Consider the following 17,794-nt stretch of genomic DNA (forward strand, 5'->3'; position numbering starts at 1 on the left):
TCACAGTTTTGGAAACTTTGGAGTGTTTTCTATCCTAATCTGTAAATTATATGCATATTTTACGATGTGGACCTGAGAAATAGTCTGTTTACCTTGGGAACGTTATTTAAAATAAAATAATAATAATCTGACCCCTAGCGTCAAGAAGTTAACAGGTGTGCCTTGTTAAAAGTTTATTTGTGGAATTTCTTTCCTTCTTAATGCGTTTGAGTCAATCAGTTGTGTTGTGACAAGGTAGGGTTGGTATACATAAGATATCCCTATATATATATATATTATGGCAAGAACAGCTCAAATAAGAAAAGAGAAATGACAGTCCATCATTACTTTCAGACATGAAGGTCGGTCAATCCGGAACATTTCAAGAACTTTTAAAGTTTCTTCAAGTGCAGTCGCAAAACCATCAAGCGATATGATGAAACTGGCTCTCGTGAGGACTGCCACAGGAAAGAAAGACTCTGCAGAGAATAAGTTTATTAGAGTTACCAGCCTCAGAAATTGGCAATTAACTGCACCTCAGATTGCAGCCTAAATAAATGCTTCACAGAGTTCAAATAACACACACATCTCAACATCAACTGTTCAGAGAAGACTGCATGAATCAGGCCTACATGGTCGAATTGCTGCAAAGAAACCACTACTAAAGGACACCAGTAAGAAGAAGAGACTTGCTTGGACCAAGAAACACGAGAAATGGACATTAAACCGGAGGAAATCTATCATGAGTCCAAATTTGAAATTAATGGTTCCAACCGCCGTGCCTTTGTGAGACGCAGAGTAGGTGAACGGATGATCTCCGCATTTGTGGTTCCCACCATGAAACATGGAGGAGTTGTTATGTTGTGGGGGTGCTTTGCTGGTGACACTGTCAGTGATTTTTTTAGAATTCAAGGCACACTTAACCAGCATGGCTACCACAGCATTCTGCAGCGCTACGCCATCCCATCTGGTTTGCGCTTTGTGGAACTATCATTTGTTTTCAACAGGACAATGACCCTAAACACACCTCCAGGCTGTGTAAGGGATATTTGACCAAGAAGGAGAGTGATGGAGTGCTGCATCAGATGACCTGGCCTCCACAATCACCCAATTGAGATGATTCGGAATGAGTTATACCACAGAGTGAAGGAAAAGCAGCCAACAAGTACTCAGCATATATGGGAACTCCTTCAAGACTGAAAAGCATTCCAGGTGACTACCTCATGAAGCTGGTTGAGAGAATGGCAATAGTGTGCAAAGCTGGCATCGAGGCAAAGGGTGGCTACTTTGAAGAATCTCAAATATAACATATATTTTATATTTATATATTATTGTTATATACACTGCTCAAAAAAATAAAAGGAACACTAAAATAACACATCCTAGATCTGAATGAATGAAMTATTCTTATTAAATACTTTTTTCTTTACATAGTTGAATGTGCTGACAACAAAATCACACAAAAATTATCAATGGAAATCAAATTTATCAATCCATGGAGATCTGGATTTGGAGTCACACTCAAAATTAAAGTGGAAAACCACACTACAGGCTGATCCAACTTTGATGTAATGTCCTTAAAACAAGTCAAAATTAGGCTCAGTAGTGTGTTTGGCCTCCACGTGCCTGTATGACCTCCCWACAACGCCTGGGCATGCTCCTGATGAGGTGGCGGATGGTCTCCTGAGGGATCTCCTCCCAGACCTGGACTAAAGCATCCGCCAACTCCTGGACAGTCTGTGGTGCAACGTGGCGTTGGTGGATGGAGCGAGACATGATGTCCCAGATGTGCTCAATTGGATTCAGGTCTGGGGAACGGGCGGRCCAGTCCATAGCATCAATGCCTTCCTCTTGCAGGAACTGCTGACACACTTCAGCCACATGAGGTCTAGCATTGTCTTGCATTAGGAGGAACCCAGGGCCAACCGCACCAGCATATGGTCTCACAAGGAGTCTGAGGATCTCATCTCGGTACCTAATGGCAGTCAGGCTACTCTGCGAGCCCATGGAGGGCTGTGCGGCCCCCAAAGAAATGCCACCCCACACCATGACTGACCCACCGCCAAACTGGTCATGCTGGAGGATGTTGCAGGCAGCAGAACGTTCTCCACGGCGTCTCCAGACTGTCACGTCTGTCACATATGCTCAGTGTGAACCTGCTTTCATCTGTGAAGAGCACAGGGCGCCAGTGGCGAATTTGCCAATCTTAGTGTTCTCTGGCAAATGCCAAACGTCCTGCCACGGTGTTGGGCTGTAAGCACAACCCCCACCTGTGGACATCAGTCCCTCATACCACGCTCATGGAGTCTGTTTCTGACCGTTTGAGCAGACACATGCACATTTGTGGCCTGCTGGAGGTCATTTTGCAGGAATCTGGCAGAGCTCCTCCTGCTCCTTCTTGCACAAAGGCGGAGGTAGCGGTCCTGCTGCTGGGTTGTTGCCCTCCTACGGCCTCCTCACACGTCTCCTGATGTACTGGCCTGTCTCCTGGTAGCGCCTCCATGCTCTGGACACTACGCTGACAGACACAGCAAACCTTCTTGCCACAGCTCGCATTGATGTGCCATCCTGGATGAGCTGCACTACCTGAGCCACTTGTGTGGGTTGTAGACTCCGTCTCATGCTTACCACTAGAGTGAAAGCACCGCCAGCATTCAAAAGTGACCAAAACATCAGCCAGGAAGCATAGGAACTGAGAAGTGGTCTGTGGTCACCACCCGCAGAACCACTCCTTTATTGGGGGTGTCTTGCTAATTGCCTATAATTTCCACCTGTTGTCTATTCCATTTGCACAACAGCATGTGAAATTTATTGTCAATCAGTGTTGCTTCCTAAGTGGACAGTTTGATTTCACAGAAGTGCGATTGACTTGGAGTTACATTTACATTTACATTTTAGTCATTTAGCAGACGCTCTTATCCAGAGCGACTTACAGTAGAGTGCATACATTTTTACATACTGAGACAAGGATATCCCTACCGGCCAAACCCTCCCTAACCCGGACGACGCTATGCCAATTGTGCGTCGCCCCACGGATCTCCCGGTTGCGGCCGGCTGCGACAGAGCCTGGGCGCGAACCCAGCCCAGCCTGGGCGCGAACCCAGAGACTCTGGTGGCGCAGCTAGCACTGCGATGCAGTGCCCTAGACCACTGCGCCACCCGGGGACGACTTACATTGTGTTGTTTAAGTGTTCCCTTTATTTTTTTGAGCAGTGTATATTGTATATATATTTGTTTAAAAAAATGTGGGTTACTACATGATTTCATATGTGTTATTTCATAGTTTTGATGTCCTACAAATAAAGAAAAACCCTTGAATGAGTAGATGTGTCCAAACTTTTGACAGGTACCATATATATATTTTTTACTTTCACTTTCACTAACTTAGCTAGCGAATGCAGCTAGCTAGTTTAGCCTACTTAAAAAAACCTGAATGACCATGCGATACTTTTGGGTAAGCTGTCGTCAATAGGACTGGGGTTGGATGTCTGTCGTTGGTTTCATGACTATCTAAAGGATAGAAGTCGGGCTGTTAGAGTCGACGGCTTCCAGTCGGAGCCATTGGAGTTGGTTCAAGGGGTCCCACAAGGTTCTATACTTGGTACATTATTGTTCACTCTCTATATAAACAATATCGGTGATGAGATAAAAAAAGTTTCAAATTAATTTATATGCTGATGACACTGTCATGTACTCTATCGCTTCAACGGCTGACCAAGCATTTTACGATATTACAAGGGTATTTTATACAGCTGAAACTTGTTTTAAATGCAAAGAAAACACATTTTATGATTTTTAATAGGTTCAAAAAGTTGGTTGAAATACACTTGCACTTACGAGCTTAGATGGTTCTCGAATTAATCAGGTATCTGCATATAAATACTTAGGGATATGGTTGGATGATAAACTGTCTTTTAAAATGCATATTGACGAACTTTGTAAACGGCTAAAAATCAAGCTAGTACATGTACATGTTTGTCCGCTACAAATAGAAGACAAATTGTGCAAGCTACTTTTAAGTCTGTTATAGATTATGGGGATATTATTTACATGCATGCTACGGCATCAACACTTAAATCGCTGGATTCTACTTATCATTACACACTTAGGTTTATTACAGGTGCTAGCTACAGAACTCACCACTGTGTTTTATATCAAAATGTGGGTTGGACTTCGCTGTCCGTGAGACCAGAACAACATGCTCTCGTGTTTGTCTATAAAGCACTTCTGAATAAACTACCTTCTTATTTATCATCACTCATCAATATTCTAATATATTAGAATTCCTAAAACCAGGTCTCAACATGGATTACACTTGAGGCCCATGCGATTTCCACAGAGTTGGGTATGGCTGCCTTTTCCTGTTACGCTCCTTGCTTATGGAATAGCCTGCAGACTAAACTTAAACTTGAGACTCTTGTCCCCCTTGCCCATTTTAAATATTTATTGGAGGATTTTTATTTTCGTATTGCTTGTAACTGTTTCGGGTAATGTAAATTCTTGTGCTGTTAGGGGAATAACTAATCTGCTGCTGTATTTTTTGTGTTATCTGTGATCGTTTTGTTTGTCATGTTTAGTTTCTTAATCATTGTACCTAAACTGTATGTGTAAAAATGTATACGCAGGGCCCAGCTGTAAAAGAGACCTCGGTCTCAGTCTGTGTTCCTTGTTGAAATAAAGGTATAATAATAGCATGTCTGTTCATGCCTCAAGAGCTCTGATATGTTGGAGGATGTCCTCTGGAAGTTGTCATAATTACTGTGTAAGTCTATGGAAGTGGTTGAGAACCATGAGCTTCCTAGGTTTTGTATTGAAGTCAATGTACCCAGAGGAGGAGAGAAGCTAGCTGTTCTCCGGCTACACCAAGTCTACTCTAGACCTTCATTGCAAAACAGTTTGTTTTAATCAATTATTTGGTGATGTGATTATATGTAGTATATCTTTATCTAAGAAGGATAACTTTTTTTATGTTTCACTATTTTTATTTTTATGAAATTCCCTGAGGAGGATGGTCCTCCCCTTCCTCCTCTGAGGAGCCTCCACTGCTACACACAGTGCTGGTCAACAGACGTTGTGAGATTTCTACACTCCAGTGCTAATTCAATCACCCACCTGACTAACCTCTGTGGTCTCTCCATGTATTAGTGCAAGAGTGGAGCTAGGAAGTGGAGGCTCCTCAGAGGAGGAAGGGGAGGACCATCCTCCTCAGGGAATTTCATAAAAATAAAAATAGTGAAACATTAAAAAAGTTAAGCTGGCTATGGTCCCTGCTATCCCCATCAGCCCCAGTGCCCTATAGTAGCCCCCTGCCCTCCTTGCCCCAGCCCCTTCATGGGTTAAGGCCCAGGGGCATGACCGGCCATCTGTGTCACTTCCTAGCTCCACTCCTGCGAAAATCAGGACTCAGACATGGGGGGTTAGGAGTGAGAACATACACACACACCAAACACCCACTGGGAGACAATGACACAGAGATATATCACAGAGGGTTTTGCATCTGCCAAAGTAGTGGAGGGCATGCACATTTTTATTCATTCAACAACTAGCTTGTTTACATACATAGATACTCACCCATTTGTAAATATTGTCACACAAACAGCATCACCAAGAAAGCATTGAGGTTATGAGCACTAGTTTCCTGCCAATATCTCTTACTGTAAGATTTATATGTTTCCTATGATGCTGAAGAGAGCATTTTAGTCCTCAGGCCTTTATCATCAAAGTGCATCCATCATAGCACTTCAAACAGGCGTTTAATGCCAGCCTGGGTTCAAAGAGCTGTTTTCGTCTGAGTGAGGGCTGTGACCTCTCTGGTTCTCACCACCCCCGGCTCCTTAAAGGTCAGCAGCCACGACCAGATAATTAGCCCCTCACTGAGACCCAGCAGAGCAGGAGGAAGCTGCCCCTAGATACTGATCTCAGGTCATTTTGATGTCTCCACCCTAATTGTAAAGTTTGTAGGATTTCAGGAGGGTAAGCTGCTCATAGATCTGTGCCTAGAGGGCAACCTTTACCCACATTTTTCATAGCTGTCTGTCACAGAGGCTAATGGAAGTGCAGCACCCCCTGAGGCCTGTAGGGGGCCTCTGGGGAGAGAAAATGGCAGAGATCATGGCTGCAGCAACAGGCTAGGGAAGATTAGGCTGGCTGTTTGAATTAAACTACCATTTAGACTCAGTTTAGCCCTCCTAGCCTTAGTGTGTCCTGTGAAACAGACGGCAGGGTGTGTGTGTCTCTGTCTGTCTGTCTGTCTCTGTCTGTCTGTCTGTCTGTCTGTCTGTCTGTCTGTCTGTCTGTCTGTCTGTCTGTCTGTCTGTCTGTCTGTCTGTCTGTCTTGTCTGTCTGTCTGTCTGTCTGTCTGTCTGTCGTCTGTCTGTCTGATCTGTCTGTCTGTGTGTGCCAGAGATAAAGTTCCTGGTGTTACAGAGATGTCGTCTGGATGGTGACAGCCCCCCCAGACACTGTAGCCCCAGGGGATCTGTCAGAGTAGAAATATCATTCACACGCGCACACACACACACACACACACACACACACACACACACACACACACACACACACACACACACACACACACACACACACACACACACACACACACACACAGAGAGAGACAGACAAACAGGTGGTGGTTGAGCTCGAGGTCTCCTGGGCAGTAGCAGGTGTTGAAGGCGTGAGAGGGTTGGGTAATTCTAATCCTATTGCGTAGCAGAGCTCGGGCTCAGGGCTCAACCCCCATGTTGCCCTGTAACCCCTCCCCCATTGGGATCACATTGGCTGCCCGTAGACAGTAAGCCACCCGTGAGTAATTACTGGTCTGAGATCAGGTCAACCAACCTTGAGCCTGACTCTAAACATAGGATAATTACTGGAGAATGATCCAGGAGCTGTTACTAGACATGTGAGTGACAGGTCACTGCTCCTCTGGCTTGTTAGTGCAGAGAGGACAGGGGAGTCCTCCCTCTCCCTGCTCTCCTACCTCTACTCCTCCTCTCTTCTCCTCCCTCTCTCCGTCTGCTGGTCTGGTTCAGTAGCAGCATGCAGACGCTGCCTGCTAAGGCTGTTCTGTCTCTCTTCTCCTCCGCTCTTCTCTCATCTCTCTAGGATGACCAGTTTCTGCAATCTACTCTGCATAAAATACAGGTAGGAGTAGGACCACACACTCACATATACACATTTCCACTCACTCAGTAATTTTACTCTCTATTTGGTAGATAGCCTCTTGCTCAAGCTCAGATATCCGCCTCTCTCTTATGGAAATGATTTATCTCCCTTCCCTTTCTCACCTATATCCTCTTTTTAAGGCTTGAAGTTCATGACAGGCTTATTGTCTGGAGTGCTGTCATTGTGGTGAAAGAAATAAGCAATTCTAGTTTTTCTTTTACTTTGAGAATTTTAAATAGAGGAACAGGTTTTGACTGTTAACGTTGTTTCCATATTGTAGCTTTAATCGCTCTTAGAGGAGAGCTCTTTGATGAAGCGTATAGTATAATATGTTTATTACGGTACACTTCCCTAAAGGTATGTGCTTAGTCCAGAGCTGGCTGTCTTTTCAGACACACTTCCTTTGAGCTTTACATAGCCTGCGCTTGCAGCAGTCTGTTTGGCCACAGACTAGCCCTTGATCATGACTCTCCGTTCCATTACATTACACATAAGAGTTATTGGACGAAGGCGTCTTCTGTACAGGGGACTTTTGTTAAGAGTCCCGATGCTCGGTCTGAACATGAACACGAATCACTTGTGGTACGATTTTGGAAGCATAAGGACCATATCTTTCATATCAGCGAGAAATAATACAAATATATACAATTGATACACACCTTTACAGGGTTAGCGTTCCCACACGGCCATATGTCCATGTTACAGTGCTTGTTTACGGAAAACAGACGGAAGACACATTTGTGGTGTCCATCTTCCGTTTTAATTAGCACAGGTAGTCCATACGTGTGCTAATTAGCTATCTGTGTCTCCGAACACCTGTGTGTAAACAGAAGACGGACACCACAAATGTGTTGTCACTGAAAAACACTGTTGGTTGCAACTGTGTTAAAACCTGTTAAAACTGTGTACAGTAAGCATGTATTTTGCATTTGTGAAATAATTTTGATATGATATGAAAGTAGAGGTATTTTTGTTTCTAGATCCGTACTGCAATTGAGAATCAATGTACTTTCAGATGGAGTATTTGGCTGTTTGGTCTTCGCCCTCTAAATAGAACATGTAAGGTCCTTGGACTATAAGGAGTAATGTTAGGCTTTAGTCCATTATTTGGCTAGCCATAGACATACAGTATGTCTCTGCTTCATAGCTCGAACTGAAAACAAATGGATTCTGATCCTCATAGTGTTTATGTGACTCTTAACTCTGACGGTGTGTGAGCTGTGAGAGTCTGTGGTGGGGACTGCGTGTTTATGCTAATGTTTGCCTTCTCTGGAGGAGTTCAAAGGACACCTTGATCCTGTCACGTGTCTCCAGTGCCATCTGTGTTTACTTTGGGGGAGATTGTCACCTGTGGCATTGCTGATGACAGCGCTGATACATTATTCTCAGGGCTAATGTGCCACTGACTGACTCTCTCTCTCTCTCTCTCTCTCTCTCTCTCTCTCTCTCTCTCTCTCTCTCTCTCTCTCTCTCTCTCTCATTCATTCAATTAATCAATGACTTTATTGACATGGCAAGTTATTATTACTTACATTGTCAAAGTATACATATCGAAAAATTTAAATAAAATATATATGTATATATATACACAAAATATATATATATTATATATAAATAAATGGTGGGACTAACAGTAATAATAATAGTAGTAGTGGACATGGGATTACCATTAATAACAGCTACAACAACAATATTAATCAGAACAACAATACATTAAAGCAACAGTAGTAGACCAGTGTCAACATACTGAGAAGACACATGACTGGTACGAAAGACAAAACAAAACTAAGCTAAATGGGAAATATTATCAACATTACTTTGCATTTTTCACTGGCTGTCCCTCAGGCTGTGGCAGGAGGACACATATTTGGCTGCCAAAACTGCACATTTTGGCTTTTCACCCAACAAATATTTGAATTTTTCTCATCTTTTATAGTTTCAAATTCTTTGTATTGAATTATAATTTTGGGAAAGAAATATGCTCTTAGTCTGAGTATTTGTCACAGTGTAGTAGGAAATGCACTTCTGTCTCTACCTCTCCCCTGGAGCAGAGTGAGCACAGCCTGTCCTCCCTGGGCAGCCAGGTTTGTCTGTGACGACCGGTCTCTATAGCCAGACTGTGCTCACTGAGTCTGTCCTAGTCAATGTTTTCCTCAGTTTTCTATCAGTCACAGTGGTCAGAATCGTGCCACCATGTACTGTCTGTTTAGAGCCAAATAGCATTGAAGTTTACTTTGATTTTTTGTGGTGTCTTTCCAATAGGTTTATATATTTTTCTTTTTGTTTTGTGATGATTTGGTTGGGCCAGATTTTCTGAGGGCTGTCCCGAGGCTCTATGGGGTTGGTTTGGGTTGGTGAACTGAGCCTCAGAACCAGCTGGCTGAGGGGACTTCTTCTCTGGTTTCATCTCTTGAACATTGTTTAGAGCTGTGTGATGGAATGTTTTAGGGTCACTTGTTTTTAGATGGTTGTAAAATTTGATGGCTCTTTTTTCTATTCGAATGAGGAGGGGATATTGGCCCAATTCTGCCCTACATGCGTTATTTGGAGTTTTTCTTTGTACTTGCAATACAGTCTTGCAAAACTCTGCATGCAATACTTCAATTGGATGTTTGTCCCATTTAGTAAATTCATTATTAGAGAGTGGACCCCATAYTTCACTGCCATATAGAGCAATTGGTTCTATAACTGATTGAAAAATTTTGAGCCAGATTCTAATTGGAATTTCAATTTTGATGTTCCTTTTAATGGCTCTCTCTCTCTGTCTCTCTGTCTCTCTGTCTCTCTGTCTCTCTGTCTCTCTCGCTCTCAGGAGGTGTTTTCAGACGGCTCATTTCTACGTGGAGGACAGTAGTTCTCCCAGAGTGGTGCCCAATGACAGCATCCCTGTCATCCCCATCCCAGGTAAGCACCAATCAGAGCATCGCTTTGGCCCCATAGTACCCCAGAAGGAGGATAAAATCCTTGTCAGGAATGGGTGAGTTGATTGCAGCAAAATGGCACCTTTTCTCTGAAGTTTACCAAATGTTCACTTTCTGTCTGTGGTCAATGTAATAATTCACAGTCAGGGTCAAGGGGAATAGTCTTGTTCCATATGTCTGCTCCTCTCTGTTTCCACTGGAACCCTATAGGTACCAATCATGTACAATCTGTACAGATACATCACACACATACAGTAGACACCATATGACCTTTCTCCTCACATGAGACCACTTCATTATCCATCCACCTCTGTGTGCTCTGTTGAAGAGTAAACAAACAGTTCATTCAAAGATGTTGTTTTTCTAAAGGAGCTGTACTTGATTTATAGTGTGTGCATTGAGTTTCATGTACTGGACAGTAACCTGTCATTCCATTTTATTGATTAGACATTATTGATCCCCAAAGGGAAGTTATTTTTGCCACCAGCAGCAGACCCCGACATGCATTATAGATACACAGGCATACATTTCAACACCGAAATCGACATTAGATTATTCCTAGAGATGATCTTGAAAAGTGTTTAAATTACTAAAGGGGAGGAGAGCTGAGATGTCTCTCACACTTAATATTGAACATTTTACTTCCCCTGATTACTTTAACCACTCTTCAGATGGGAAAATCCATACACACATTGATTTTTCCATGAAGATCTCATGTGAGATCAAGGTCTGAGTCATTGCATTAGCAGCCTACATTGATGTTTGACCACCAGTGTTATCATCTGTGAATGCTGTTCAAGTGTTAAAACACTTGGGAGGGAGAGCCTGACTCTGTGAGACAGGACTCACTCAGCCATGGTTTCAATGGGCTGTTGCTTGGCGATGAAGGTGCCAGTGGCCTCAGGTGGTTGGTTTGTTGGGGTGCATGTGTGTGATCAGTATTTACAAGATTAGTGTTCCAAGAGATACCCTTAGCTGGTGTTGTTTTGCTAGAACACACTATTCCGTCATAATCATGTGATGTGTGCGAACAGGTGGGTGTTTGCACTCACTAGTGTTACTGTAGTGTTTAACACGATTTATGAGAGTTCCCTGTCGGCATTGGTTTTGTGCTCTGTGCTTACTGGTTCAGCCCAAATGCACCATGTTAAAGGAGGGTGGAAGGGATGGGGGGGTAGAGGAGGGCTGGATCTCTCTCTCACTCTTTCGAGCCAGTGGATCAAACATTAAAGGCATGGAGATTGGCCCTCAAAGACCCAATCTTCCATATCTAACATCTCCCCTCACATACAAGATTTTCCCCAGCATCCAAATCCATTTGGACTGACTGAGTGTCCTTCACAATGGACCTTGGCACAGAGAGCTGTGTCTGATGTGCCTATTTAAACCAATGGCGCAGCACTTCCCAGCACAGGGACAGGGAAGGCTTATAAAGTGGGCCCCATTCGACATCTCTCCTCCTCCTCCTTAAAAGGCCGTTAACTTTGAGAACTGACTTCAGTACTCTACATTCTCCCCAGCAGATTGTAACTCCTAACCAGATATCAAAAGGTTTGTGGCTTATGAGACTTTATACCATGGCATTGTTAAATACTTCTTTCTGATTTGCTTGAAGGGTATTCTGGTGCCCTTCAAGGCCATGGAAGGCCAAAACTCCATCACACCAAAACAGGCTTACATTTCAGGCGCTCTTACACTAAATGGAGAGGCTGTGTGTCACGGCCGTCAACAGAAGTAGACCAAGGTGCAGCATGGTGAGCGTACATATTCCTTTATTTATAAGACGCCGACAAAAACAATAAACAATCCAAAACAACCGTGAAGCTAAAGGGCTATGCGCCACAAACAAAGTCAACCTCCCACAAAGACAGGTGGGAAAAAGTGCTACCTAAGTATGGTTCTCAATCAGAGACAACGATAGACAGCTGTCCCTGATTGAGAACCCTACCCGGCCAAAACATAGAAATAGAAATAATAGAACTAAAGAACATAGAATACCCACCCCAAATCACACCCTGACCAAACCAAATAGAGACATAAAAAGGATCTCTAAGGTCAGGGCGTGACACTGTGGTTCCGGATTTTCTGGACTCCCGATTTACCATGGCAAACAATACAAAGATTTATTTTTACGTAGCTGCTGCTCAGTGCTCCGCTGTCGCTTACATCAACGATGAATGCCTTTGTCTGGTGTAGCCTACACACTTCATGTTGTAGACAAAGTACACGGTCGACGTGTTCCAACTATTGCATTCCAAGCCTCAATAGGCTGTTAAGGATAAACACGATTTAATGTCCTTTTTTAAGGAGGGAAGTTAGGCTACATGCAGCTATTTACATGTTGTACACTAAAGACATGATCAACATGTTTGTATAAACTCGCAAATAGTTTTTTGCCCCAATGCAAAACTCAAGTGAGGAGTTACATGCAGCTATCTAGGCAGCATATCAAACACAAACAAGACACAGACGCAGTCTAATTAGCCATTTAATGTGATTTTTCATCATTGTAAACATTGGCTGAGCAGGAGGCAGACAGGCAGGCAGTCAGTCAAAGTAGTAGTATTATTTTTCAGCAACTCTGTGTAATGGCTATGATATTGCAGCAACTATAAAGATTAGCCTACATCAAAATGCAGATTGTTTTTGCTCCAATGCAATGTGTAGGGACTGCATTCCGTTTGTGCAGTTGCAATATCCGTTACAACAGACAGAGAAGGTTGTAGCCTTCATAATGGCCTAGAATGTTAGTTCAAATCGCCGCATGGTTTTTATTTCAGCTGTCCAGAAATATTCCGCAGAGACATAGGCTACATCATCATGGTTCAGAAGAGGGGGAGTAAAGAGAGAAATGTGAATGGAGGTGGAGTGTGAGCAGCAGCTACGGCTTTTTTTTTGTTGCATAAAATAACACATGCGCAGAACCTGATCCAGATAAGTGGCTTTGAGAAAGAGGTTTCCAGAGGGGTGTGTGCAAAAACTTGGTGTGGAAATATACATAAAACACATTTAAAATAACGTAAATCACGTTTTTGACTGCACTGGGCCTTTAAAATAGATTCATTTGTGAAATAATTGAGCTAAAGATTACTAGTTGATTCCGCTCAGATAGAGCTGTGAAAACAGTGGACTGAATCATACTGTGTTGCCATGACTCAGTGTGTATAGGGCATCTAAGGCAGAGAGTTCTTAGACCCAGTGGGGCTGTAGAGACCTATAGGAGAACGAGCAGCAGTGAGGGGAGAGCCATATGTGACCATAATGACAAGCCTGCTTCTCACAGCGCTAATTGTCTCAACTGACACCCCCCCCCCCCTCTCTCTCTCTCTGGGGATTTGAAACCTTATGAAAACGACCACAAGAAAAACACCCCACACACCTAACTACCAGAGACATACCACACACCACAGTATATTACTCCAGTGTATTTCCAACAATCATTTTCAAAGCCAATTATGTCTAATACATTTTTCATGAAGCTGTTTGACAATTTGAACCTCATCCTTGTATCTCCATATGCTGTGTTTACCATAGGCATATGATTAGTGGCATTTGTATGCATAAATATTCCTCTCTGCCTTGTATGCGTTAATATTTAATGAGAAGAAGGGGTAAATGGAAGGATTTGGGTGCTTTCAACAGGCACTGTAGTTAACAGCATGTCCTATGAAGTACCATTATCATTTGGGCAAAGATGTAAAAGTACAAGCTGCCATTTCCCTTAAGTTGGCTCTATGAAACATTCATTGTGTGTGTGTGTATTTGTGCGCGTGTGCGTGCGAGTAAGTGTACGTTTGTAAGTGTGTGACGTGCGTACAGTAGGCATTCGTACACGTGTTTGAGTGTGTGATTTCCCCTGTGGATGAAGCGTTTGTTCAGCCCAGCTCTCCGTATGTCTCACTAAATGAGCGTTTAGAGTGGTTCCCACAGGCACAGTTAGGACAGAACATCCACCAAGATGAGATCTGTCCCTCTCATCACTCTCCACCATCACACTCTTCTCCCTTTTGCTATCTTTACCCCCTTCTGTGGATAAAACCAGGACCAGATTGAAACTGTGAATCATTAATGACTCTGCTTGAGATGAAAGCTGTGAACTTACTTCACCTATATGAAACATAAGCTGATGGACATGAATAACACATGCTTTTTGTCTTGGTGAAATATTGAACATGGGATTGTGATAGAGTGGAAAAGCAATCTCTCACCTCTCTCCTCCTGTAGCTTCCTGCTGCTTCCCTGCATGTGTTACATCACTCTGTCTTTTTAACACACATATTCAACAGGTATTACAGGTTTTTAGAGATCGTGTAGAGTTATAGTGTAGAGATGTTTTGTACATGCATTGTACTGTACATTAAACATGTTGATGTCTTGAGTACGTATATATACGTCAGTTCCTCTGGTACATTGCCCCATGTCTTCCCTAGACACAAGTGTGTGCCGAACTCAAACTGTTTGTCTGTATGACTGTGTGTTTTTGACTAAGTGTCTAATTCTATGGTCTCCCTTCCAGATGACATGGAGGCCATCCCTGTCAAGCAGTTCATCAAACACATCTCAGAGCTCTACTCCAACAACCAGCATGGCTTCTCAGAGGACTTTGAGGTAAAGAACTGCTCTCTTTGTTGCTGTAATATAGCAGTCTTAACTCTTAACCCCACGATAGACTGGCTGGAGTTGGACTAGCATAGCATCCCAGCCAGGTGGGTTAGAGTCAGAGTTAGCCAGGTGACCTAGCTCTAACCACTGATTGACTTTCCATGTTCCTGTGTCGTGTTTGGTTTGCCATGTGAGTGAGGGCAGCATGTGTGTGCGTGCATGCTTGTGCTTGTGTGGCATGCTTGTTAAGGTTTCCATAATGCTGCTAATGGTCTTGGAGCAGATGATGTACGAGAGGTCTGTTAGCTGATTTAGACATGTGTCTCCTGACTGGGCCGGCTGACTGAGAGCGAGAGAGCAGATCAGGCTGGAAACCTGTGTCACATGTCCACTACACTGCCTTACTAAACCAATATTTACCTTGTGTTGTATGTGGATCAGACACAGAGGATGTAAGATCAGTAATGCTTTGTGCCTGGGTGATAGCCCTTAGGACAGCCATGGTTTTCAAGTTTCATTCTGAGTAAAATATATCTGAGGGCTCAGTCAGTGATCCTACAACTTATTTTGAGGGGGATTTTGATCACATGCTAACAGATATATGTGCTGTAAATACCTCTCCTATTTCTATCGCTGTAGTTTGAGAAACACACTATGCTGCCCTCTTTCTCCCTCCCTTCACCTACTCCCACCCTTACTTTCTCAGCCGTTAGCCAACCTCTCAGTATTTCTTAGTGACCCTCTCCCCAGAAGAAGGATGGGGGAGCAGTCCAACACTGGGCCCTGCTAATGAGTTTCTTCATGGGGCTAGCAAAACTGCCAATCCCCCACCACCACCCGCTTGTTGTCCAGGCCAGTGTGATGGACACTTGGAAGTGGTTTAAGGTTTAAGGGGGGCCCCTCTCCTGAGTGAATGGAGTGCTCCTTGCACTCCACATCTCTTTATTCTGCCCCAGAAAGGAGGCAGGAGAAAGGGGGAAGGCAGCGGAGCGAAACCCCTTTGGGTGGAGCATCCTCGGGCCCTGACAAGTGGCTTTGTCCCGACAGGCCCCAGGGAGACGTGGGTAGGGTGCGTAAAGACAGGGGGAGAGGCTGGGGAATGGGTTTGGCTGGGCTTGGATTGCTGGGCACTGTGCAATGGGAATCTTTGGGGCGGGGGGAGAAGAAGGCTAGAATGCATGCTGCATACAGATAGAGTTACAGGGAGAATATAGTGAAATATTCAGAGGATATGTTAGTTACATGACATGACTTCGATCTTGGTGGCTAAATGTCCATTTGCGTCATGTCTCATAGATTTACTACTGTAATTCCAGGGAAATAACTATCTGTACCCTGATGCCCTTCACACCATATAGACAGACAGGGTTCTGGGGTGATTTATAAATACCTTCTTCTCATTCTAATGTCTACATATGTCCACCATGGTTGAATTCTCCCTGGTGTTGGCTGGAGATCTGCTCATTTTTAGGATCTCATTCTGTAATGCCACTACTCTCCTTGGCATACACACTGTAATTGGAGCCAGTGGGCAGCTGTGTGTGTGTGTGTGTGTTTGGGTGTGTTGGTGTGTGTGTACTGTGTGTGGTGTGTGTGTGTGTGTGTGTGTGTAAGCGTGTGTGTGCAGGCGTGTGTGTGGTGTCTGTATAAGCCATCTGGTGGTCACATCAGCCAGTGGCTTTACAGTCAGTATGTACCCAGTCTCACTGTCCCCAAGTGTTCTTACCCATGTACACCCCACCTCCACAGTCACCCTTCCCACATATCTATCTATCTATCTATCTATCTATCTATCTATCTATCTATCTATCTATCTATCTATCTATCTATCTATCTATCTATCTATCTATCTATATATCTATATATATATATATATATATATATATATATATATATATATATATATATATATATATATAATTCAGAACCCTCATACAAGTCGGATATATATATATATATCCGACTTGTATGAGGGTTCTGAATTCTTCTGCTGTGCCCAGAATAAATGAGTATTCCTGTTTGTACCATGGAGAGAGTTTTGCTAGAAGGCCAGATAACTGTTGTTGGTTGGTCATAATTCGTGTTGCTGGAAGGCCAGATAACTGTTGATGGTTGGTCATAAAACATTGACTATGTACTGGTTGCTATGAGACTACACTGATTGATAGAGTAGAATGGGCATGTGTTCTCTGGTTTCATGATTGTATCGAGACACACAAAGAATGCAAGCATATTTGGCATGTTTTCTGCCGTGGCTTTAAAGTACGGTTGATAAAAGTGATACATGAAACTTCTCAATGGATGGCATACTTTATGGTTCCATTGGGGGTGGATTTGGGAAGATTGCGTGATGGTTAGCTTAGTGTGTGACAGCACTTAAGGGGAGAGAGCCAGAGTTGGAGTCAAATCGAATTGAAAGCAGTCTATTCAGAAAGTAAACTGAAACGACAATTCAATAATAGAAAAAGGGCATTTATTTTCAATGACTTCTCAATAAACTGAAAAGTAGAAGCTATTTATCACTTCCTGAACTGACTGCCCTTTGATTTGAATTGAGCCCAACCCTGGAGAGAGCGTGTCAACTTCTGCTCAGAGAGAGAGCGAGGAAGAGAGAGAGAGAGGAAGAGAGGGAGGGAGACAGCTGCCCTGTGTCTGTCACTTTGTCGACCGCATCTGACAGCAAAAAATTGCTTAGATGTTACCAGAAATGCCTCTATAACTGTCAAAATCTCTCTTTTCACTTCGTTCCAAAATGTTACCCTTGGTGTGTGTCTCTCTCTCCCCCACAGGAGGTGCAGCGATGCACGGTGGACATGAAGATCACGTCGGAGCACTCCAACCATCCAGACAACAAGCACAAGAACAGATACATCAACATCGTGGCCTGTGAGTAGTGCACACCACACATCACAATACAGGAGCATGACAGGCTGTCACACCACTGCACTGATGCTTCATGTCATACAGATCCTGCTTGTAAGAGTACAGCTCTCATCATCTAGGCTACTGGTGTCTTCAGAGCTAACAGAATATGTAGTGTGGGGAATGTGAGAGGCGCACGCACGCGCGCACACACACACACACACACACACACACACACACACACACACACACACACACACACACAC

At 43.5% G+C, this 17,794-nt stretch overlaps 1 protein-coding gene across 1 annotated transcript in view; it reads left to right on the plus strand.

Moving 5' to 3' along the window:
- LOC111968171 (receptor-type tyrosine-protein phosphatase gamma) overlaps positions 1 to 17,794 on the plus strand; it is a 328,528-nt gene that overhangs the window by 290,634 nt on the left and 20,100 nt on the right. Inside the window, exons 15-18 of the mRNA XM_070442954.1 lie at positions 7,084 to 7,122; positions 9,956 to 10,047; positions 14,581 to 14,672; positions 17,456 to 17,552. Coding sequence (XP_070299055.1) covers positions 7,084 to 7,122; positions 9,956 to 10,047; positions 14,581 to 14,672; positions 17,456 to 17,552 — 320 coding nt within the window. The remainder of the gene's footprint in view (positions 1 to 7,083; positions 7,123 to 9,955; positions 10,048 to 14,580; positions 14,673 to 17,455; positions 17,553 to 17,794) is intronic.

Source organism: Salvelinus sp. IW2-2015, linkage group LG1 (genome assembly GCF_002910315.2).
Source record: "Salvelinus sp. IW2-2015 linkage group LG1, ASM291031v2, whole genome shotgun sequence".
NCBI lineage: Eukaryota > Metazoa > Chordata > Actinopteri > Salmoniformes > Salmonidae > Salvelinus > Salvelinus sp. IW2-2015.